Source organism: Cololabis saira, chromosome 14 (genome assembly GCF_033807715.1).
Source record: "Cololabis saira isolate AMF1-May2022 chromosome 14, fColSai1.1, whole genome shotgun sequence".
Taxonomy (NCBI): Eukaryota; Metazoa; Chordata; class Actinopteri; order Beloniformes; family Belonidae; genus Cololabis; species Cololabis saira.
The window spans coordinates 16,082,547-16,106,658 of record NC_084600.1 but is presented as its reverse complement, the minus strand read 5'-3'; the positions used below and the strand labels follow the sequence as shown (position 1 = coordinate 16,106,658).

The 24,112-nt window shown below is 42.2% G+C and overlaps 2 protein-coding genes across 4 annotated transcripts in view; one reads left to right on the top strand and one right to left on the bottom strand.

The window, feature by feature from the left end:
* Positions 1–12,828, top strand: part of LOC133459713 (unconventional myosin-Ic-like) — a 20,422-nt gene extending 7,594 nt beyond the window's left edge. For all 3 annotated transcript variants that reach the window (XM_061739933.1, XM_061739931.1, XM_061739930.1), the window contains exons 8-32: positions 2,538–2,651; positions 2,738–2,809; positions 2,890–3,009; positions 3,092–3,174; positions 4,391–4,496; positions 4,602–4,682; positions 4,760–4,851; positions 4,926–5,020; positions 5,139–5,185; positions 5,314–5,394; positions 5,579–5,684; positions 6,479–6,596; positions 6,685–6,798; positions 7,158–7,234; positions 7,512–7,580; positions 8,190–8,274; positions 8,386–8,545; positions 8,660–8,743; positions 8,827–8,920; positions 9,008–9,063; positions 9,148–9,283; positions 10,350–10,420; positions 10,496–10,593; positions 10,682–10,781; positions 10,901–12,828. In XM_061739933.1, coding sequence (XP_061595917.1) covers positions 2,538–2,651; positions 2,738–2,809; positions 2,890–3,009; positions 3,092–3,174; positions 4,391–4,496; positions 4,602–4,682; positions 4,760–4,851; positions 4,926–5,020; positions 5,139–5,185; positions 5,314–5,394; positions 5,579–5,684; positions 6,479–6,596; positions 6,685–6,798; positions 7,158–7,234; positions 7,512–7,580; positions 8,190–8,274; positions 8,386–8,545; positions 8,660–8,743; positions 8,827–8,920; positions 9,008–9,063; positions 9,148–9,283; positions 10,350–10,420; positions 10,496–10,593; positions 10,682–10,781; positions 10,901–10,927 — 2,286 coding nt within the window. In that variant the 3' untranslated portion in view covers positions 10,928–12,828. The remainder of the gene's footprint in view (positions 1–2,537; positions 2,652–2,737; positions 2,810–2,889; positions 3,010–3,091; positions 3,175–4,390; positions 4,497–4,601; positions 4,683–4,759; positions 4,852–4,925; positions 5,021–5,138; positions 5,186–5,313; positions 5,395–5,578; positions 5,685–6,478; positions 6,597–6,684; positions 6,799–7,157; positions 7,235–7,511; positions 7,581–8,189; positions 8,275–8,385; positions 8,546–8,659; positions 8,744–8,826; positions 8,921–9,007; positions 9,064–9,147; positions 9,284–10,349; positions 10,421–10,495; positions 10,594–10,681; positions 10,782–10,900) is intronic.
* LOC133460178 (uncharacterized) lies at positions 11,615–24,112 on the bottom strand. Its single transcript, XM_061740741.1, has 5 exons — positions 24,086–24,112; positions 12,612–12,767; positions 12,379–12,480; positions 11,923–12,096; positions 11,615–11,800 (listed from the first exon to the last, which is right to left on the bottom strand). Exons 1-5 carry the CDS (start codon positions 24,110–24,112, stop codon positions 11,615–11,617), a joined length of 645 nt encoding a protein of 214 aa, XP_061596725.1.

The window sequence follows — 24,112 nt, the reverse complement described above, 5'->3', positions numbered from 1 at the left end:
ATTTGCTAAACATAACATATTATTACATGAAATGTCACTTTAAAAGTTAGATGCTCTTCCTCTTTCAAAACTTGACACAGTTTCCGGAATTCATGACATGTCTGCATCTATACAGATACAACAGCTCTCTGGTCAACCATGAGTTCAGTCCTGCAGCTCATTTAGGGGGGGCAGGGTCAACATCCACCACCCCGGTTTGCCACCCCTCTGTTTAAAAAGGGGGACCGGAGAGTGTGTTCCAACTACAGGGGGATCACACTTCTCAGCCTCCCGGGGAAAGTCTACGCCAGGGTACTGGAGAGGAGATTACGGCCGATAGTCGAACCTCGGATTCAGGAGGAACAATGCGGTTTTCGTCCCGGTCGTGGAACACTGGACCAGCTCTATACCCTCCGCAGGGTGCTCGAGGGTTCATGGGAATTTGCCCAACCAGTCTACATGTGTTTTGTGGATCTGGAGAAGGCATTTGACCGTGTCCCTCGTGCCATTCTGTGGGGGGTGCTGAGTGAGTATGGAGTCCGGGGCCCTCTACTAAGGGCTGTCCGGTCTCTGTATGATCGAAGCAGGAGTCTGGTTCGCATTGCCGGCAGTAAGTCAGACTTGTTCCCGGTGCATGTTGGACTCCGGCAGGGCTGCCCTTTGTCACCGGTCCTGTTCATAATCTTTATGGACAGGATTTCTAGGCGCAGCCAGGGGCCGGAGGGGATCCGGTTTGGGAACCTCAGGATTTCATCTCTGCTTTTTGCAGATGATGTTGTCCTGTTGGCTTCATCAGACCGGGACCTCCAGCATGTGCTGGGGCGGTTTGCGGCCGAGTGCGACGCGGCAGGGATGAGAATCAGCACCTCCAAGACCGAGGCCATGGTTCTCGACCGGAAAAGGGTGGCATGCCTTCTCCGGTTGGGGGGAGAAGTCCTGCCTCAGGTGGAGGAGTTTAAGTATCTCGGGATCTTGTTCACGAGTGAGGGAACAATGGAGCGTGAGATTGACAGGCGGATCGGTGCAGCGTCCGCAGTAATGCGGTCGATGTACTGGACCGTCGTGGTGAAGAGGGAGCTGAGTCGAAAGGCGAAGCTCTCGATTTACCGGTCAATCTACGCCCCTACCCTCACCTATGGTCATGAACTTTGGGTAGTGACCGAAAGGACAAGATCGCGGATACAAGCGGCCGAGATGAGTTTCCTCCGCAGGGTGGCTGGACGCTCCCTTAGAGATAGGGTGAGGAGTTCGGTCACCCGGGAGGAGCTCGGAGTCGAGCCGCTACTCCTCCACATTGAGAGGAGTCAGCTGAGGTGGCTTGGGCATCTGTACCGGATGCCTCCTGGACGCCTCCCTAGGGAGGTGTTCCAGGCATGTCCCACCGGGAGGAGACCCCGGGGAAGACCCAGGACACGCTGGAGAGACTATGTCTCTCGGCTGGCCTGGGAACGCCTCGGACTCCCCCCGGAAGAGCTGGAGGAGGTGTCTGGGGTGAGGGAAGTCTGGGCATCCCTGCTGAGGCTGCTGCCCCCGCGACCCGGTAACAGAAAAGCGGGAGAAGATGAGTGAGTGAGTGAGGGTCAACATCTCAACTCTCGTCCTTAGTTGTTTTATTGCAAGTAAAAAAAACAATTGACTAAAATCTGAATGGAGTCGCTTGATTGGCTTTTAGAGCAAACTTTCTAAGTTTGATGTGCAAATCCAAAGTTTTGTAGTCTTGAAGGTTCAGCAGAAACCAAAGCTCAAACCGTTCTCTGGGGTCTTAAAGCCACTCTAGTAATAACACTTCTGAGCACATGGGGACATGTTGACCTGCTGTGCTGACAGAAGAACCTCAACAATGATGTGCTAATGAGTAGGGACAGGCTGGCACATCATGTAATACCGCTTTCTCCCACTAGAGGTGCACTTTCTTGTGCTGGAGGTTGTCACATCAACTTTCTTGTGATATGCTGCCTCCATGTGGTCAGAGGTATTATTACGTTATGGAGTGGCTTTAAATTAGAACATTTAACTGTATTTAGTTTTGATTTCACTCATTTTTTTGAAAAATATATTTTTACTTCAAAGTTGTTTGATTGGATATTAAAGAAAAAAACTACATTTACAGAAACCCAAATATATGTTTCAAAGTTTATTTAGACGGGACAATGCATATTAATTAACACTACATTAGGCAGTGTAAATACACCGGGTTTAGCAGAAATGCTAGTTTCCACCCGCAGTCCCCACAAACAACCAGACACACTCACACTCACACCTACGGGCAATTTAGAATGATCAATTTACCTAGCATGCATGTTTTTGGACTGTGGGAGGAAACCGGAGTTTATGCCTATGTGAAAATGGAAGAGTTGACCATGTAGAGAAGTTGGATCCGAGATGGCCAACCTTAAAACAACATTTGAAAGTACTGAAAGTATTTTCTGCCATGACTCTGTTCGTTATCTCACTTTGTTTACACAATCCGAACATCACTTTTATCAGCATAATAAAAGCCTTCAAATGAGTTTGTCTATGAGGTTGTTCAGATCTGTTTTTCCCATGTTGAACCACAGGAACTGATGAACATCATCGCCAGTGTTCTCCATCTGGGTAACACTCTCTTCGGGGAAGGGGAGGAAGGAGAAACTTATATCACCTCAGAGACCCAGATGTCAAATCTCCAGAAGGTCAGCGCAGTCCCAGCGAAATTACTGGATGCTCAAATATGTATGAAAACAGTGTCCTGGAGAACAGATGTGTTGTCATTTCGCAGCTGCTGGGTGTTGATGGCTCAGCCCTGAAGGAGGCACTCACTCACAAGAAACTCACTGCCAAAGGAGAAGAGGTGATTATCTTCTGGCTTTTGCTCGTTTGTTGTGTTCTGAGTGTTTACATCTCATCTGGACTTTTTTGTGCTTATTCCAGATGATCAGCCCGCTCAACTACGAGCAGGCAGTGTCGGCCCGTGACGCTTTAGCCAAGGCTGTGTATGGCCGAACCTTCACTTGGTTGGTGGAGAAGATCAACCAGTCGCTGGCTTTGAAGGTGCAGCGACAGCAGAAATACTGTCATCATTTCTTTTTCTGTGTCTTCGGGTTTTCATCAGTTATTTGTACTTTGCGTGCAGGATGAAATCTACCACAGCAGCAAAGGCTCCTCGGTCATCGGCCTTCTAGATATTTATGGCTTTGAGGTCCTACAGCATAACAGGTATAATCCTTACTCTGTTCTATCTTAATCTGCTTTATAGTAAATATTGTGAACAAAAGGTTTTTCTCAGTTTTATCTCCTTCAATGTACTTTTGCTAGTTCACATGCATTTAACCAGCAATGCTATCATGCATTGAGCCTAATTTAAAATTCAGACAGCATGTCTTTAAAGTCTCTGTGCTCCCCGTGACACTCAGGCCCCGTTTACACATAGCCGGGTATTTACAAAAACGGATATTTCCCCCTCTACGTTTTGAAAAATTCCATCGTTTACACAAGATCGTTTTCAAAATCTCTTCGTTTACACGGATCCGCATGAATATGCTGTTAACGTCATGCCAGCCAATCAGAATCTTGGAAAAACATCAACAAATGACACGTGTAACTTCCAGTTAAGGCTGATTTGTGGTTCCGCGTTACACCAACGCAGAGCCTACGGCGTAGGGTACGCGTCGATTTAACGACCATAATTCAGGCTTTACTTCCAAGACGGAACGAGAGTCTTTCGTTTGGAGTGACAGAGAAGTGGAGTTACTTTTAAGTGTGACTTTAGAATATAAAACAGGTAAAATACAAGAAAATATTGACGGTGGCCAAACTAATTGTAAACAGTCGCACTCATGACGCTGGTGACGTGTCTGTTGCATAATATGACGTTCTGAAGCCTAAATCTCCGTTTTCCTCTGTTTAGACGCAAACGTGAAAACGGAGTTTTTGAAAATCTCCACTTTGGCCGGAGTTTTCAGAAATTATCGTTTTTGGTGACTTTGAGCTCCGTTTTCATGTAAACGAACGGCCAAAACGCATGAAAACGCCTCAGTTTTTGCTCCGTGTAAACGGGGCCTCAGACATATGGCCATACGCTTTCCCCATTCGCTGTGATTAGCACCAGTACAGAGCGTACCCAACCAATCCAGGTGTTAAAACTCATGCAGGGGTGTGAAATAACGAAGATGGCGACAGAATTGCTAATAACACCTTGAATCAGCAGGTTTTACTTTAAAACTGATATTTTGGATGTCTTTCATCTGGTTGTTTTTCTGTTTACGCTACATGTGTTGTACCTCCGGCTGGTTGTATAGCGATCCATTGGGGTCCAGAGGCCATTACTTTTGTTTCTGTTGGTACTGTCCAAATGAATCAGATACATTATTTGCATCAAAAGCAGAAAAGGGATAACTTGCCTGGCTTTAATATCCTGTCCCTTTGCTTTCAGTTTCGAGCAGTTCTGCATCAACTACTGCAATGAGAAGCTCCAGCAGCTTTTCATTGAGCTCACCCTCAGATCTGAGCAGGAGGAGTACGAGACAGAGGGGATTGCAGTAAATGCATTTACTTGTTTGGTTGTTTTTTTTAACACTTTTGATGTCTGTGTGGATATTTTTCCATTGCAATGGTGACTTAACATTGTTGTCTTTATAATCAAGTGGGAGACGGTGCAATACTTTGACAACAAGATAATTTGTGACCTGATAGAAGAGAAGCACAAAGGGATCATCTCCATCCTGGTGTGTACAACTTCTGCAAGTTTTTTTTTTTTTTTCTCCTCTGTCACTGTAAGTTAAATACCGTGACTGTCTGTCAGGATGAGGAGTGTTTGAGACCTGGTGAGACCTGCGACGGCTCCTTTTTGGAGAAACTTGAGGACACAGTGGGCAGCCATCCCCATTTCATCACGTATGTATCACCTTTGGTCGAATACAGTTTCCAGTCTGTGTATGCTAGTGCATCTTCATGGGTATATCCTCCAGGCACAAGCTGGCGAACGGGAAAACCCGCAGGGTGATGAGCAGGGACGAGTTCAGGTTGCTGCATTATGCAGGAGAGGTCAATTATAATGTCAACGGTAAGGAGGAATTTAAAAAGAAAACGTGACTCACAACCAGCTGATTCCTCAATGACTGTGTTTTTTTGGGGGATTTTCACACACACACTCTCTCTCTCTGTCTCTCTCTCTCTCTCAGGTTTCCTAGACAAGAACAATGATCTGCTAAACAGGAACCTGAAAGAGGTGAGGATGATACAAATGCACAATAAAGCCTTACCTTACCACAACTTCTAACTTGCCCGATTGAAGAGGAAGATGAGGGTTGTGCCATGTGAACTCACAGTTTTTGTGGTTTTGCGTATACTATTTAGGTCATGTGCCAGTCAGACAACCAGATCCTAAGTCATTGCTTCAGCAGAGAGGAAGTGATCGACCACAAACGTACAGGGATGGTATGCATCTTTATCGCACCTGCACTCACATAGCGTTTTTGTTTTTAATCAGTTCTTCTGATGCCTGCACAAGTAGTAGTAAAGAAACTCATGAGTGTTTTCTCTCATTTCACTCATTTGCTGAGTCATAGACATGGATTTACATAAAATTCCTCCCACTTTCATGTATTTTTTTTCTCCTCAGGCTGCCAGTCAGTTCAAAAACAGCCTGATGAAACTAATGGAGATCCTCATGTCTAAAGAGCCATCCTACGTGCGTTGCATCAAACCTAACGATGCCAAGCAGCCAGGTACACATTTACATACTATTATATGAATCCACTTCTAAGATAAGTTAAATAATAAGATAAGATAAATAGTTTATAGTAGATCCTACATGAAAGCAAAGAAAAAAGTCATGTGTATTTCGATGGCTTGGGTGGTAGATTCTCATTTCTATTATCATTGTGGGATGGTGACAACATACCAGACACTCCACGTTTTATTTTTATTCTTTATTCAATTACAATGTGTTACGGGTGGGCAAAAATATTGATATGGCAAAATATTGTGATACTTTGCCGGCCGATTGAATATCAATTTTTTTTTCTCCAAATATTAAATCATGACGGATTGTAAATCCAGTATGACTTTATTGTATACAAGGGCTTGAATAATATTGTTAATGCTAATTTCATATTATGTAAAAACATATATGCAAATATGTTGAAACTTTAGCTTGTATAGTTATAATAAAACGGCATGATAATTTGAATGACATTGTTTTGACTCAGTTTGTCCCATGAATTATCACTACAATCTGATGTAAGTGCAACTTGGATTTTAAGATGCATAATGCCTTTTACAGTTTTCAGCAAACTATGTATAAGATCGCAATATATCACAAAATTTGGTTATCGTAATATCGTATCGTTGTGACTCAAGTGTCATGATGTGTATCGTATCGTGAGGTCCTTTGCCAATACCCATCCTTAAAATGTGTGTTTTGGGTATTTAAGGCCAATTTCTTTTTGGTTTTAGCTTGTATAGAATATTACACCCAAATATATTTACACTCATGAGCGGTGTGCATTCCTGCCTGCAGGACGGTTTGATGAAGTTCTGGTCAGACACCAGGTGAAGTACTTGGGTCTGATGGAAAACTTGAGGGTGAGGAGAGCTGGCTTCGCCTACCGTCGTCGCTTTGAGGCCTTCCTGCAAAGGTGACGGACCTCCTCTCTGAGGGACTGGCTGCTGCTGTCTTTCTGTTTACCTCCGACTGCTCTTATACTGACCTGCAGATGCCTTCAGGTATAAGCCTCTGTGTCCGGAGACGTGGCCAAACTGGCAGGGGAAACTGGTGGACGGCGTTTCTACACTGGTCAACCACCTTGGCTATAAGGCAGAGGAGTACAAACTGGGCAGGTACGTACAGCAAGAGGACTGTGTCAAGTTGAAAGTTAGGGTCATGTTAAAGATGTAACAAAACGACAAACATAATGCAAATACTTTCAAATGATTTAAAGTTCAGGAAAAATAATACTTTTTTTTTTCTCGTTTTCAATTTGCCTTGACAGAAAAATCAAACTCAAACTCAAGTAGTCGAGTTAACTAAAAGAAAGTCAGTGATATAAATAGAGCCTCACAGGAAGGAAACGATAGCGAGGAATTTATCAAAACCACAATATTTGATGGCCTTAGTTCCAGAAAAATTAACAGTGGATTTTTTTTTCCATCACATTCCCTTCAGCTTTAATTGATCATACTTTCTCACTTTTCTGCAGATCGAAAATCTTCATCCGTTTTCCAAAAACCCTCTTCAGCACTGAAGATGCACTAGAGGCCAAGAAGCCTGAGATAGGTGCGTGACCCGACTCGGATCGTAAAAAGCCAAAATGACATGCACGCCCCAACAGATGTTACATTTGTGGGGAACTTTTGTGAGAGTACACATTCAAAGGCTACCCAGTAATAAAGACATCACATGGCTGCACATTTAAACCCATATCAGCGACGATCTTCAAGCTGGGCTCTGAATGCATTCCTGCGTGTGACACATCCACCGTAAGACTTGTGAGAGACCTGCATGAGGAAGTCTGAGTCAAGCTTTACTCTCTCTGTTCTCTGTTTCGCTCCAGCGGTGACCCTGCAGACGTCGTGGAGAGGCTACCGAGAGAAAGCCAAGTATCAGCGCATCAGACACGCAGGTTTCGTGCTTCTACCACATAGAATACTTCCTTAAACTCAGATAAATATCTAGTTATCATAATTGATGGCTCTTTTTTTAACACTGTTGCCTGTTTGATTTAAAACAAGTAAGGTTGATCAAAATGCTGTACAGCTACACAATCATAGTAGTTTTAATAGTACATACATAAAGATTAAAAATAAAAATGAATAGGTCAATAGAGGACCCAGGGCATTTAGGTTTATTTCTAACCTGACAATAAATGTACATAAGGGAAATAATGTGCAATATCTTTCACCCACTGCAACGTGCAATTATGTAAATATCCATCTGTAAATATCCGTCAGTTATCTTTTTATATACTAGTATTTCTTATTATTTATCTTTCTTATTATTATTATTATTGTATACCAGTTTATTGTTTATCGTGTGTTATTATTATTACTGTGTTATTACTTTTTCTATTGATGCCTCTTTGCTGCTGTAAACTGCAAATTTCCCCTCTGTGGGACTATTAAAGGTTTATCTTATATTATCTTATGCTTATCTTAGGCTTAGGCTTTAGCTTATTCTAAATGACTATTAAAGTTGTGGTACCTTAAATATGTGCATGTATGTGTTTGTGCAGTGTTAGTGATCCAGTCGGGGTGGCGAGGAATGAAAGCACGCAGGAGAGCCAGGAGGCGTCGTCAGGCGGCTGAGCTGATACGCAGGTGCTTCGCCGAAGCTTTCTCACACTTATTTCTCTGCCGACTTTTACAGCAACCTTTTGTATTCATGGTCCATTTCCTAATTTCCAAACTTGTTTTTGTTTTGACTTTCAGGTTCATAAAAGGGTTCATCTACCGTCATGAGGAATACTGCCCTGAGAACGAGTACTTCTTGGACCATGTACGCTACTCCTTCCTCAAAAATCTGAGTCAAAACCTCCCCAAGAGCGTTTTGGACAAAAGCTGGCCCACGCCACCGCCCTCCGTCGTCGAGGTGAATGCAGAGACGTTGCTCACACCAAGTGTCCGTCTGCCGAACAAAGTCATCACACGCAAATAACATAGTGTGAGCTACACGAACTGATGTAAGATGTTATGCTCCCAACAGGCCTCGGAGCACCTGCGGAGGCTGAACATGCGGAACATGGTCCTCAAGTATTGCTCAAGGGTCCAGGCTGAATGGAAGAAACAGGTGCGCTGAGCACGGAGGTCATGAATATAAATCATTCTTGTGATCCATCCACCATCCTTTTTTATTCTTTGTCTCTCCTGTAGATGATGCAGAAGGTTTTAGCCAGCGAACTCTTCAAGGATCAGAAAGATGGCTACGATCAGAGCGTTGGGCGGCTCTTCTTGGACACTAGACTTGGTACACACTTAAACATTCATTATTGAGTAAATCCCCCACGATGACCAGCACGTAACATTTCCATCCGCTTTCAATTGCTTCCTATAGAGCGCGAACAAATCAGTCTCAAAGTCCTGCAGACACTCGGCAACGAGAAGGTTCAGGTAGGAGCAAGTCGGGATCGTTCAAGGACAGCAATGCCGTCATAAAGCCTGCCGAGCGCTCATGTGTCTCCTTGTGCTTCTCAGTACGGCGTGTCGGTGGTGAAGTACGACAGGAGGGGCTTCAAGCCTCGGCCACGCCAGCTGCTCCTCACTAATAGCTTTGCTGTGGTGGTGGACAGGAACAAGATCAAACAGAGGATCGACTACACCGCACTGAGAGGTGAAAACCAGCCCTCCTTTTCTAGAAGAGTGCCACTGTTGCAGCTTTCAGCAGCCCCAATTCCTGAATTACTGACTCTTCTCTGTGCACGTCAGCAGGAACATGCACGGCAAGCCAAGTGGTGAAAAAGTTGTTTCTTTCGATGGGAACTTTTAAAACAAAGTTAAAAAATACAGTTGCAATCCTGCAAAAACTGGGATGATATAGAAAATGCACATAAATATATGAGTTTATTAAAAAATATGCAGAACAGGGCATCATGGATCCTGCTTTTGTACCAAATCCTTACAATTACATGTTGGCTTCATTTGTTAGAAATAACACCGTTATCCTGTCAATCACCTTCTCACCAGCACTAAATTGCCCTAAATTACCAGCTTTTTTCAGAATGTGCTGCAGGCCTCAAATACAGAAATGGACATATATTAACAGATGAACTGAAGCTGGCAAGATAAAATACAAAATATTTTTGCTGCATACGGACTGCAAGGAAATTAAAATCAAAATAAATGTAAAAATACCCTTTTTTTTGTTTTGTAAATTGCAATTTCATTCAAGTCATTCTATTAAATGTGGTTTTTACTTGTTAAAACAGAAATGGGCAACATTTTTCCACACAGTATAGGACCATAATGACATAGTTATAGTAGTCATTATATAATTTAGTTAAAACTGGGTGCAATTTAGACGCCAATTCTGTCACCACTCGTCTATTTATGTATGCTATGCTGCTTTATGACGACATTCCTTCTTGACTTTTAAGCCACTTTTTTTACTCCTTGAACGCAGAAAGACTCTCTTGGCAAAATGAATGTATGCGTACCACAAAATAAGCTTGAAATGTTGATTATCTAGGTCAATCAAAACTGCTGCATTACAGACCTGTTAGTCCCTGCGGTGATAACTATTAAGACTCATTTTCATTCAGTTCCAATATGAAGAATTAATTAAATGCATCCTTTAGTCATTCTGTTCTTTTAAAATTGGGGATTTTTAGCCCACACGTTTTGCAAATGTGTGAGGCCTTTAAACGAGTGAAACTGAGCCCGGCTTTGTTCTGAAACAGGCATCTCTGTGAGCTCCCTCGGCGATGGGATGCTGGTTCTGCACATGCCCTGCGACGACAACAAACAGAAGGTACAGCAGGACCAAACACACGTGGCTGGTTTTGCGAGTGCACCACTTCCTAACGCCTCGGCGTCTCTCCCTCAGGGCGACGCCGTGCTGCGCTGCAGCCACGTGATCGAGCTGGTGACCAAACTCTCCATGATGGCCGGCAAGACGCACTACGTCAATATCAAGCCGGGCAGGTGAGGATGTCTGAGGCCGGTTGTCTTTAACGGTGGTTGTGTTTACTCGTCATCTCATCCTCTGCTCATGCTCTGGTGCACCGCGCAGCATTCGCTTCGCCGTGGCCCGGGGCAAGGAAGGGATAATTGATTTCGTCAGGGGTTCAGAGCTGAAGGTGGCCAAAGGCAAGCGAGGACATCTGCTAGTGGTGAGTCAGCTGCTGTTCTGGTGTCACGCAGCGACCCCGCGGGAGGAAGGAGGAGGGCTGTTTTCATATGAAAACATTTCGTCCAGCTGACTGCGTTCACTTCTTGTTTTGCCCTGCAGACCGCCCCTCAGATCAACGCCACATGAAGAAACGGAAAACAGCAACCAGATAAACAGTAACCCTTGTAGCTGCCACCCACAAGCGTTCATCGCCGTCTTCTTCCTGTGCAGCTGACGGGATGATGCCACAGAAGACATCACAGAACATACTCAAAACAAGCAAGATTCCTACGTATCTGTGCGCCATTACAGCAATAACGCCTTGCAGCAACTTTTGTAGTCCTAAAAATCATAACATGAAGTCATCACTGTCTTGAATGCTTCGTTTCTTTATTGTCAGTCATACGTAACAAAATGCACTGTCAAATACAATGTAACACATGGTGTCTATATTGCAAGATAACCCAAAGAAAAAACACTTTTAAATAAATAATATGTTAATAAATATGTCAATATATATATAAATATATATATAGTAAATATTACTGTGGAAAGTACAGAAGATTGAGGTTGTGGTGGAAAAACAGGATGTTCTGACATGATGTGGCAGCTCATTTCTAACTTACAGCCAGACTTAAGACAGAAACTCTGGGAAATTCCCAAGACAGCCCTTAAGACTGCACACCGATACATCACATTCAAAAAGGACTCGTGAAAATGGACTAATTGAAAAATATCCCAAGAGGTTTTCCAGTTCTTCCAGGGTTTCTGAGTGTCAGTTAAGTATTTTTTTGTTGTTCCTATTCTTACACACCTTTCTTTTTCAGTTTTGATTCATGGCTGTGTTTTTAAAGCCAGTATGAGAAAGTCTCTCGCCAGCTTAGTGAGGTAAAGATTGAGGTCTCTCAGAATGATGAATCCCTCCACTCGACTGTCCCACACTGTTTTGGGACTTCCTTGTGAGGTCAGGTGTAGTGCTGGCGGCGTCGGCTTGATCCAAGAGTTCCTCATGAATCTCATCTGGAGAAAGAAAGAGAAAATCACAAATGTCATCGGGTTCAGTTCTGGTGTCACTTCCTTCGAAGACGGCGTGGGCCGCGGATGTATCCGTGGGTTGGTTGCATTAAGACGACAGCGGCTACCTGACTGCTGACTTGGCTCATCAGATCCCGTAAGTCCAGCTGAATGTGCTTGATGCTCTGAGGTAGAGTGGCCGCCTGACCTTTCACCTCCCTCTCCAGCTGCGTTCTCTTCCTCTCCAGCATGATCCAGTAGGACTGCATGTCCCAGAAAGCGGCATGCAGCCGGTCCCAGTCCTAAAAACACAAGACAACCACGTGATTACACCACAAACATTTTGCAGAACACCCTCATCTAATCATGAAGTTTTAGGAGGGGAACTCCACTCAAATTTTCATAAAAATTTATATTCTGCAAAACGAGACATTTGGACATTGTCATCAGGCTTTTTTTCTTAATTCCCCCCCCATAATACACAGAACTTTCAAAGCATTTATGGGAAATTAGCAGAAAACTTTGATGGTTTATTAGTAGCTAGTGATCTTATTTGTCTTTTTACGGGGAAACAAGACACCGACCGCCAACTGGAGCCACCCGGAGAAGTCTGTTGAGAGTGACGGCAGGTCACTCAGCTGCCAGCCTCTGTCGTCAAACTCCACATCTCCCAGCTGCTGCTCCTTCTGCGTGAAAACACAGGAAGGGTTTACGTTAAGAGCCCTCTTAAGGCGAAACAAATGCTGGATGTAAGCAAAGCTGTGGCCAAGTGCAGTGGGCACTCGCAGGGCCGGCGGTGACATCCAAGACTACTCACGTATTTCCATAGCAGCTGCTGCACACGGGTTCGAGTGGACCTCGTGAGGCGGAACGAGTTCTTGTAACTGCACCGCTGTAGTAACGTGGACGTTGAAGAGGACTCCACAAAGTTCAGTATACCAAGGAGTAGAAGACCTTGCTGCCAAAGGATCATCTGAAACAGACACAGGACCAGTCAATGTGTGATAAATCTACAGTAAACCCATGTATAATTATATATATATATATATATATATATATATATATATATATATATATATATATATAGGTTTTTATTGATGCAGCTGTGTTCAAAGTTATTAAGAAAAAACCCCCCACAAACTTTTCAGAGTTAGTATCTGAGAGGAAGCTTATAAATATTTCAGCAAAAAACTCCAAACCACAACTTTAATCTGTCTCATGCCACCTGGCGACCCCTGTACGTGCCTCTCTTCTCTTCTTCATTACAGTAAGACTTCCGCTGGTTTTAGACCCACGTGTTGAAAAAGGAAAGAGGTGTTTTGATTCCAGCAAGCGGTTTCAACGTGGAAGGAAAAAGAAGTCTCCCTTTAGCTTTTTGCAGCCAGAAAAATGTCTCCGAGCTCTCGTCTGATCTACTGCCATGACCAAGACGTGGGACGTTGCCCGGGCAGGTTTCTCTCAGCCTCCACAGTCGTGTCGAGACTCATCGCAGGCTCTTTTCATGCTTCTGCATCATGTGTCATCTAAGTCAGCGTGATTTTAATTCACATCAAGCTTAACAGTATCTTCTTAGTTGCTTCTCTTGTTATTACTGACAAACTTGGGCTCAGCTTTATCAAAATACAAAAGTTAGATGACCTGGACTGATTTTTTAAAGCTGAGGGTTTGACTAACACTTTCTTTTTCTTTTCTTTTTTTATTAACCTTTATTTATACAGGTCAAATCTCATTGACACCCAGGGTCTCATTTACAGGGAGACTTGTTTCAGGCAGCAGCAGCAAAACACAAAGTTACAGACTAACTGAACGTACAAGAGACAAAAACAAAACATAAGATCATTAATAATAATACAATTAAGTAAAAACGGAACTAGTACAGTACACATGCAGACCACCACTGACTGTCTCACCAGCCTTCCTACTAGTAATGTGAAGTCCTCTAGCAACATAACACTGGACAGCTTCAGCTTCTGCTGGAGCCTGTTACAGGTCCAGGCGGACCAGAGAACGCCTTTCTGCCAAGTTCAGTACGGACTGAGGGGATTCTTGTCTTTGATAATATGAGTGTTTATAAAATAAACCCCAAATAATTCCAATAATCTGTATTAAAAATGTCCATTAACCATGTAAGCTTGTGTTACCCAGTATATAGACATAAATAAATTGTGAATTTCCCCACTGAGGGATGAATAAAGGAATATCTAATCTAATAAATAATCTAACTGCTTTCCAAAGTATGAATATTTGTAAGCCGCCCTTACCTTGAGGTGTTGAGGATGGAAGGTCAGTGATTCTTTTGTGAAGCTTCCATTGCAAAGCGGTTTATATTTATATATTTGTTCATGTGTTGCTTTCAGTTTCTAAAGATACGGGCTTTTTTTTCACTTCCCTTTCTCAGTTGATGCGGTCACTGATATGATTCAGAGGCAGAGATGAGTTTGTATCAAAGAAAAGAACCAAAGCTTTGCGGCAAAAGCAGATTCAAATCCCTCTTTTTAATTTGTTAATCATCAACCATCATGTGACCTTACCGTATTCACAATTTCAGCCAAAATTTTTGAACGTAGGCGTGTGTGATGAGGATGTATCACAAGTTTTTAGTCACACACACACACACAGACTGACAAGAAATGATGCATGTTTCTTATTTATTGAAGACTGAAGGAATTAATTTCCATGTAAAATATCACCATAAAGTCTCTGACCTTTAATAGTGGAAGTGAAAAGTTGGTAAAACTACAAAATACTGAAAATGTTTTTGTGCATAATGTTGTTTTTTTTTCTTTTACAAGAATGTGTGCATTTCAGTCTTGAATGTGCTTCTTCAGGGGATGTTTTAGAGTCTCGTGATGCTGACACGTAATCACTGAAGCAGTTTCAACGAATCTTCCAGAAAGAAGTGGACCCACCAAAGAAAGAAAAAAGAAAGAAAGAAAAGGGGGGTCCCTCTTATCGATATTGGTTTTGTTATAAGAATGAATGGAAACTGTAAGCGGTTTCTAACAGCCGGGCTGTCACACTTCTGGAAGACAGTACAGACACCTGAACTGTATGTTACTGATATAATTTACATTTTGAATTAAAATAAATTTGTTTTCAATAAAATATGTAGTTGTTTTTTTTTATTTTATTACATAAAATTAAGTCCAGAACTATTTAGAAAACCTTTTTATGATTTTAAACATCACCACAAATTTAATTTAACAGGTTTCACAAAATATAGCATTTTTGTGGAAACCTCTTATAGCTGAAAGTCTGAAATGTGATCTCATATTTCAAATCTCCTGTGGTGGTGCAAAAAATAATAAAAACCAGAGTTGATTCTTCTTCTTATAATAATAATAATAATAATAATAATAATAATAATAATAATAATAATAATAATAAAAACCAGAGTTGATTCTTCTTCTTATAATAATAATAATGATAATAATAATAATAATAATAATAATAATAATAATAATAATAATAATAATAATAATAATAATAATTATTATTATTATTATTATTATTATTATTATTATTATTATTATTATTATTATTATTATTATTATTATTATTATTATTATTATTATCTCAAGTGTGTTACTGCATTTTATTTTCGGTATCTTTTTTGCCAGAATACTAATATAATATAATTTATTTCTTGTTTTGATGTGTATTCATAATGAGCAGTACTTACTTTTAAGAGCAAGCTAAAGTCTTTCAGGAGCACTTCTGCATCTAGTAAACTTCTCTGCTCATCAGAAATAGTTAGAAGATCCAGCTCTTTGCAGGACTCAGCACTGAGCAAGCTGCATGCACTTATGACAAGATGATCGCATGATGGTCTCTTTTTACACCTAGCTTTCTTGTATAAAGGGACTATTGGGTTAGGCTAAAAAAAAAAGAAAAAAAATATATATATTCTAGCACTGGCATGGCAGCAACTGTGTCCAACTGGACTCATAGCAGTCTGACCAGCACTTATCCAGCTGGACCTCCTATGTGATTTCTTGCTTGTGCTGTTTTCTCAGATTTGTAAATCGTTTTGGATAAAGCGTCTACTAAATGACAGTAGTAGTAGTAGTAGCAGTAACAAACCCAGTTCTGAGGTAACCTGAGCATGCTTGTGTCTCTCAGGGTTGATGGGTTCTGATGTATTGTTTTGTTCGCGTCTTCTGGTTTTGCTCATGTAGACATTTTGGTTCTTGTCTTTGTAAAGTCAGAAATGGCTTTCGACCTTTGCTTTAGGTCATAGTCTTATTGATTCATGTTTATTATTTTGTTGTACTAGTTTGTCCTCGGCACCTTGCTTTTTCATTACTTCCTGTTTTATTTGCGAGAATTACCATATTTTATTTTGCGTGCCTTCTGTTTGTGTTTCAGCCTATAAATATTACTGATTGACTCATCTGTGTCATGTTAGTAATTACACTACAGTTCATCCACTGTAGTTCTGCAGTATGTACTGTATACTACATACTGAGTGGGGTCTGTGTGAGGGGTGGGGCTGAGGGGTTTGGCTCTGTTTTTTACTTTTTAAATTGTATAATTTTTAAATATGTAAGGCACTTTGTGCTACCTTTTTCATATGAAAAGTGCTTTATAAATAAAGTTTGATTGATTGATTGATACTGTGTCAGGGTTTGACACTTCCCCCCAGTTTGAGTTTTAGTTCTGTCCCTCCTGTTTCCCCTTTGCCCTGATTGTGTCTGCACCTGTGTCTCGTCGTGTCTCGTTATCCCCTGTGTATATCTGGTCTTGTCATTCCTTTGTTGCCTGTCGGTCCGTACTGTTTGTTCCCTCCATGTACTCCTGGTTTTCGATCCCTGTATACGTGAGTTGTTTTTGATCCTGCTCTGCAGCATTTTGGTTTGGCTTTTTTGTGGAATAAATCCTTCTGTTTTTTGAGAACTCCTGCCTCCAGCCTCCCTCTCTCTCCTTGCGTTTGGGTCCTCAACACCACGCCTTGTGACAGAACGGACCGACACGCATGGACCCAGCAGGAGAGGGTGCATCGGCCCCTGCTCCGGTGATGGTCCCGGACCCCCCACAGCCTGCGCCTCGGACCCGGGTACCCCCGCAGCCTGCGCCTCGGACCCGGGTACCCCCGCAGCCTGCGCCTCGGACCCAGGTACCCCCGCAGCCAGCGCCACGGACCCGGGTCCCCACTCGGGCAGCTCCGGGGATCCTCTGCCCCCCGACGCCGGCTCCCCGCAGCCTGTCTGCCCCTGTTCCGGCGCCCCGCAGCCTGTCTGCCCCTGTTCCGGCGCCCCGCAGCCTGTCTGCCCCTGTTCCGGCGCCCCGCAGCCTGTCTGCCCCTGTTCCGGCGCCCCGCATCCTGTCTGCCCCTGTTCCGGCGCCCCGCATCCTGTCTGCCTCTGTTCCTGAGGCGGTCCCGCCGCCCATCTCGGTTCCTGAGGCGGTCCCGCCGCCCATCTCGGTTCCTGAGGCGGTCCCGGATGGATCTGCCCAGCCCCGAAAACGGCCCTCTGGCCGGTGTGCCTGGCCCCGAGTCTGGTTCCGGTGTTGGGCCCCCAAAATGACTCTCCGGTTGGCCCGGCCCCGTCGGCGTCCTCCGGAACTCTCTTGCCGGTCTGCCCGGCCTCGAGGACGGCCCCCGGAACGCTCTCGCTGGTCTGCTCAGTCCCGAGGACGGCCCCCAGAACTTTGGCCGTGTGGGGCCTGGGCCCCCTCTGCCCGCCCTGGGTGTGGACTGTTGGGACATCTGGGATCTGTCCCTTGAGGGGGGGGTACTGTCAGGGTTTGACACTTCCCCCCCCCAGTTTGAGTTTTAGTTCTGTCCCTCCTGTTTCCCCTTTGCCCTGATTGTGTCTGCACCTGTGTCTCGTCGTGTCTCGTTATCCCCTGTGTATATCTGGTCTTGTCATTCCTTTGTTGCCTGTCGGTCCGTACTGTTTGTTCCCTCCATGTACTCCTGGTTTTCGATCCCTGTATACGTGAGTTGTTTTTGATCCTGCTCTGCAGCATTTTGGTTTGGCTTTTTTGTGGAATAAATCCTTCTGTTTTTTGAGAACTCCTGCCTCCAGCCTCCCTCTCTCTCCTTGCGTTTGGGTCCTCAACACCACGCCTTGTGACATACTGTGTACAATCAATGCATACAGTACATGCGGTGGTTCAGCTATGCTCTTTAGAATATAGTACGCCACCCTAAAGACGTCTGTGTCAGTCACATTACCCCTTCTGATTGGTTAAATAAAGAAATAAACTCCAGAAATATATGCACCCTGCCTGAGGTTCAGGGAACGGCTTCCTTTTCCATAGTAAAGGGCCCGATGATAACGCTCTTTAACAGTGATTCAATAAACGACAAGAAGGTAGAAAATCAATGGCTGCATCCATTTCTTCATCATTACTCATTTTTTATTGGTGTTATATAAACAATAGTCTTTAAACTGCCATAATTTTCATTGTCATTCATGGCCTGGTCTCCACCTTTTTTCAAGGCAAAACATTTTGATTGCTATATGCATGAGTGTAATGGGGAATATCTAGTCGCATTAAGAAAATAAAATGAAAGAGAATTGGGCATTAAAAATACACAATGTGCTCGATCTATACATTAAACATGAATATTATGATTTGTTTTTGGTTAATTGTACCAGATTTGTCTCAGTCATGATTCTACGGTACCTATAAAACCTTTAACGTTGGTAACATCAGTATTTAAATGTTTTGAGCTATAGATGATATGATTCAAATAAAACATTGCATTTATACATAAAAAGAATTTGTATCTGGCTGTTAGTGTCACTGTAAAATTATTATAGTAGGTCAAGAAACTATGAACAATGTTTAGACAATGATTGGGACTAAATGTTTACGTTGTGTTTAGGACAAACTCAAAAAAAGTACATGCAGGGGGTTTTAAAATATTCAAAAATGTGAATAATACCCTTGATAATTCCTGACAACTAGAAACCGAACAAAGTGGAGCTTTTGGCCTACCTCCGTGGAATAGTTTCGCTATGACAAGCAGGTCTTGCCGAGAGACAACCTGGAGAGTTTCTGTGTGCTGCACATGCCCACCTATAGCCACCGCTGCTAATGAGAGTTCAAAGCTCACACTGTTGGCAGGCCCATAAAAACCACAGAAAAAAACGTAATAATAATAATAATACATTTTATTTTTAGTGCACTTTTCATTAAAAACAACACAGCAACCTAAACCCCTCTGCTTTTCATTATCTGTTCATTGCTGTTGACGTGCTCTACTCAAGAGTAAATGTGTGGCTGGAAAGCTTCAGACGTTTTTGGGCAATGAAAGAGTTTTGAAAGAAACAGAAACTTAGACATTAAAGAATATCAAAATGATTTACCTTAAAAACGTGTTGAGTTGCTTTTGCAGTATATTTAACTGTATAATCCTGGAGCTATCATATTTGATATATTTATTTCTGAGGCCTCTGAACCACCCACATAATAAAAAAAAAATGGAGGGGGGTGTACAAACAAAATAAACTAGATAAGAAATACATAAAGTTACCTAATATGGTCATAAAGATAGGGAAAATATTTATTTAGATATTGTTAAGTAGAAATTTGGCATTTCGGGCACTCTGAAGCTACTTTCTATCTCTTTTTGAAACATTTGGTTGAATGTGATCAGAGACTCTCGTCATGTACGTCTCGGAATTCATCTGTCCTCCGTCAGCAATCACGTGATCAATAAACACCAGTGGCACCATTCAAACGATCCCGCACCATGACACTGCCTCCACCATGTTTGACAAGTGGCGATTTATTCTTGACTTCTGTTGACTTTGTCAAGGCTTTTGATGGTGATCATCCACTATGGTTGTGTCCAGGCTCTTTGATGTCGTTAAGCTCACCAGTACTTTCTCCTTTTTTTTTTATGATCGTACCAAACTATTTCTTTCAGCCACACCTGGAGTTTTATCCACCTCACCAATAGATTTATGGTTTTTTTTCTAGTTGATAATATCATCATGTCCTCAAATATTCCAAAGAAATGTTTAAACCACCTGGGATTAGCCACTGATAAATTATGGAGTAATAAATATGAAAACATAGAGAAAGTGAAAGATGCCGCTGATGAGAGGTGATTTCTGTCAACAAAAAGAGTCATAAAGTTCTGTTCAACTGTCATAGTGGTTAGTAAAAGGAGAAGGGAAACGTGCAAAGAAGGGCTTCCCTCATTTTCATTACCTCCTCTCACTCTTACAGTAACTTTAAAACCCATTACGATCACATTTCTTTTTTTTTCTCTTCTTTATTTTAACACAGACACACACAAATACGTGTACGTATTTGGAGATCACGCTGTAATCACATATACAGACACATTTACATTTAGACACTTGCACACATGTCATGAAGAAATACCAGGACATTAATATCCATAATAAAATCGGTGAGTCGGGGTCATCCAGATGTACACCAGATGATTTGGTTAAGGTAAAAGGGGAAAGGCTGTAACATAAAGAGTTGCTTGGTTTTGTGGACCAGCAGGTTCTAAACCGCTCCTTTTGGGTTGACTTAAAGAACTCTAATTTTCCTTCGGGGTTGACCATGCAATGCTCAGTAAAATAAATAAAATAAAATAAAATAAAATAAAATAAAATAAAATAAAATAAAATAAAATAAAATAAAATAAAATAAAGTAAAATAAAATAAAATCAACACTAAACCTAAAATATAAAATAGAATAAAATAAAAACTAAGCTACATCTGTTAACTAATTTGCGATTCATTTCCCTTCAGGGATTAAAAAATGTCATTTTGATTTAGCATTGAATTTGAATTAAATATAAGCAACAATAAAGAGCATTTTCAGAATATTGCTTTCACTTTTATGTGAAGGAAAACCCCACTATTGTCCAGCTCTTGCAGGCCTCTATGTTCATTTTAGAGGATTTGCTATTGCTAAAGAAAAAACTACCAAAACATGCCTTGAGATTCCTATCCCGGGCACTTGTCAAGGGAACTGCGGAGCAGTTGGCGCTACTATTTCACATGTTAACAACGATAGTGTATAATCATGGCAGAGTTGAGTGAAAGACCTGTGAAAATAATGATGGGAGGACCGAGGAAGAGAAAACAAGACACAGAAAAAGAGTAAATCTTGAGCGTTGTTGCAAAGGTGACATAACCTTCACACTTACATGGTAAAACCTTTACCAGAGGCTGATCGAGCTTGTTTGGAAGGGCCAGGAAAAGGTGTCTTCTCTCTAAAAAGTTAATTTAATTGCATCTGCAATTGCAAGACTTCTGAAACACTGTCCACAATCGGAGTGGAGGTGGAGGTGGAAGTGGAGGTCCATGGCCTCTACGTCCAGCATGTTTAGCACCTCATTCTCACCGTTTAACACGGTGGCGGAGGGTTGATTATTGGGGGCTGATTAACAGCCAGAGAACCCAGGCACCTTGCAGCCATCGAGTGGCAGCTGTGAGGTTTCTGTCCGACTGCTCAGACTTGACTGACACTGAGTCCTGCAGCAAGAGAGTGGTCTGAATCAGAATGAAGGTCCTGTAGCCATCTAGTCAAAATTCAAACCACAATCCAACTTGAAATTCTGTGGCAGGACCTCAAGAAAGTTGTAAGAAAGAACTTCCATGAGCTGAATAATTGTTGTAAAGGAAAATGGGCTAAATTTCTCCACAACAATCGATGTGAATCATGAAGTCATACAGGACGGTTACTGCTGCTGAAGGTGAAGGGCACTGAGGTACTTAGATTTGCCCTCATTAGTTGTTTTTTCTCTCGTCTTTTTGTTCAGTAATGCTGCCTTGAAAAACATGTTACTGTCTAAAGTTGTTTTTGAAACTACAAAAGATCATAGGACCAAAACAGGGGGTGCTAACATTTGTACATGACTGCAGAATCAGTCGTGTCAGCAGAGTGCACAAGCTTTGAAAAAGTGAAAGAGACTTCTTTGACGGGGGAGGTGATTCCTGTCAATCAAAGAAAATATGACTTAACCACTATGGTGCACAGAAGAGGAAGGGATACACAGGCAAAAAAAGGGCTTCCCTCATTTTCATTACGAACTCCCCTCATACGGCGATGCTAAATTTCCCATGTGACACCAATACTTTACTCTCTGTCTATTTTGAGTCTCTTTCATTTGTGGTTTCAAGCATCCGTTTTAGTTTTGTTATGCAACTTCTTCCTACTTCGGAACTTTTTTTTTTTTTTAAGAAACCAACCATCGAACCCCAAGTATCGTAAATAAGGAGACACTTTAATAACACGTAAAACATTAAAAAGGTCCCCAATTCTTTTAGTTTTTTTCGATGATGGCATTCAGGGGACTAAACAGAAACAATCCCTCATCAATGCAGAACAACTCAGATGTGCCATCTTGTTCAGAGGTCAAGTCCGGAATTAACACGGATGTTTGTGTATGTTGTGATCACCTGATCACTTCTTCGAAAAGCCGGAATTATTAGGTTTTTAGTTCTTTGTGGGAGATACAACTGTTTTATGGCCGTTTGTCTTTGTCTATACAGTGAAGAGATCCAGTAGAAAACCTTTTTAGATCTTAAGATTCATATTCTGTTGAAGTATTTCACATCTGAATGTTTCAAGACTCATTTTAGTCGAGAAATGTGGTTAAACTTTCCTGTATTTATCATCGTATCTGATCAGACCATACAGACACCCACTGGCGGACCGCTTACGAGAAGTAGTAAACCACAACAACGAAACGGGCACGGTGCCCGTCAGCGTTAACTAAGGCAAAGAGAGGAAACGAAGTAGAGATCGACACTTTCTAATAATAGATGACCAAAAAAAAAAAAAATCAAAGTTGGTGAAAAATGGAATTTGCCATGTCACTGTGAGCAATCAACTGTATTTATTTGAACTGACTTCATTTTATTTCTTCCAGACTATTTCCATTACAGGAAATATATTGTGCAGCTTTTTTATTTCATTCATTTATTTACTGTTAGTTTTATAGATAGATAGATAGATAGATAAAACAGAAACAAACAGAAAAGACTTGCTGAAATATAGTAACATAATACTGCAGCGCATCAATAAAACTGTCAAGTGTAGATTTAAAAAATAAATAAAATAAATAAACATGATGTTGTGCAATGTGGAAACAGTTCCATTATCCACTTGTAAAATTGATAGTGGGTCCTGTTGCTTCAAGGTACTAAGGTTCCTGGTTTGATTCCCTGCATTGGTTTCTCCGAGTACTTCAGCTTCCAGCAGTCCAGCTGCTCGAGCTTTCAAACACCCAAATAAAGCCTACAACTAGTCCGAACCCCCAAGAAAAGCTGAGGATGTAGAGCAGAGGCACAACAGAGGTGGAGGTGGAGCATGAAGTGTTATGAAACGTTTGTTGTTCGGACCCAGATGTAGGAGAGTGCAGGAGGCAGGAGTTCCAAAATGATGATTTATTTTAAAGTAACTGCTTTGCAGGAAACAAAAAAACTAGAGCTTCACACAAGGATAAAAACTACAAAACCGGGCTCGGGAAAAACACAGAGGGAGGAAACAGTACGGACCAGCAGGGAGCAAGGGAAAGACAAGAGCAGATACACAAGGGATAACGAGACACCGGTGCAGACGATCAGGGCCGACAAGAAACAGGAAGGTCAAACCAGAACTGAAACACAAAGACACGGGCTTCAAAATAAAACAGGAAGGGTCAAACCCTGACATGAAGCTCTTTCTTGGCGAGTGTGAGGTCGAGTGAAGTGGGAATACACTTCTATTCAGGGCCGCCGCAAGGGGTGTGCGAACCGTGCGGCTGCACGGGGCCTCGCGCCCCAAGGGGCCTCGCGCTATGGGCCGTTTTTTTTTTTCTCAATTTTTTTTTTTTCGTTTTTTTTTTTCCTTTTTTCCCTTATAAATATCAACAGTCACGTTCCATTACAGACCTAAATGTGTACTAGTCTGTGCATATTATTAAATATATGTGCAATGATGTCTGTTGTTCAATACAACTGATCAGACCAAGCGCAGACACAAGCTGCTCTGATCCAGACGGGTGGAGTTGGAACAAACTGTCACACAATGTCGAGAGAACGAGACAGATTCAGGAAATTTCCATCAGGGAATGAAAAAAGAAAAGAACGAAAGAAAATGGAAGAGTTTAATGCCTCTCTGAAAGGCTTGTTTGATAAATTTGTTACAAAAAGCACCGATCCGACCGGGTCTCAAGCAGCCGCGGGGCCCCGCCCTGAGGCAGCCCAGATGATGATGAGGCAGGGGAAGGAATCCAGTATTTTGCTAATTGGAGAGATAAAATTGCGCATATAGACACCCGATCCAACCCGAAAAACCCAAAAATGTCGCGCGCGTGAGCGTACCGACTGCGCGAGGGCCCACCCGGCCAT

Bases quoted from the DNA above. Each gene is read 5' to 3' on its own strand.
- LOC133460178 (XM_061740741.1), bottom strand. From the start codon at position 24,112: ATGGCCGGGTGGGCCCTCGCGCAGTCG. The intron at 12,768-24,085 runs GTACGCTCACGC...TGTCTGTTTCAG, and splicing joins GGTGGGCCCTCGCGCAGTCG to ATGATCCTTTGGCAGCAAGG. The intron at 12,097-12,378 runs GTCGGTGTCTTG...TTGTGTTTTTAG, and splicing joins CCGGGTGGCTCCAGTTGGCG to GACTGGGACCGGCTGCATGC.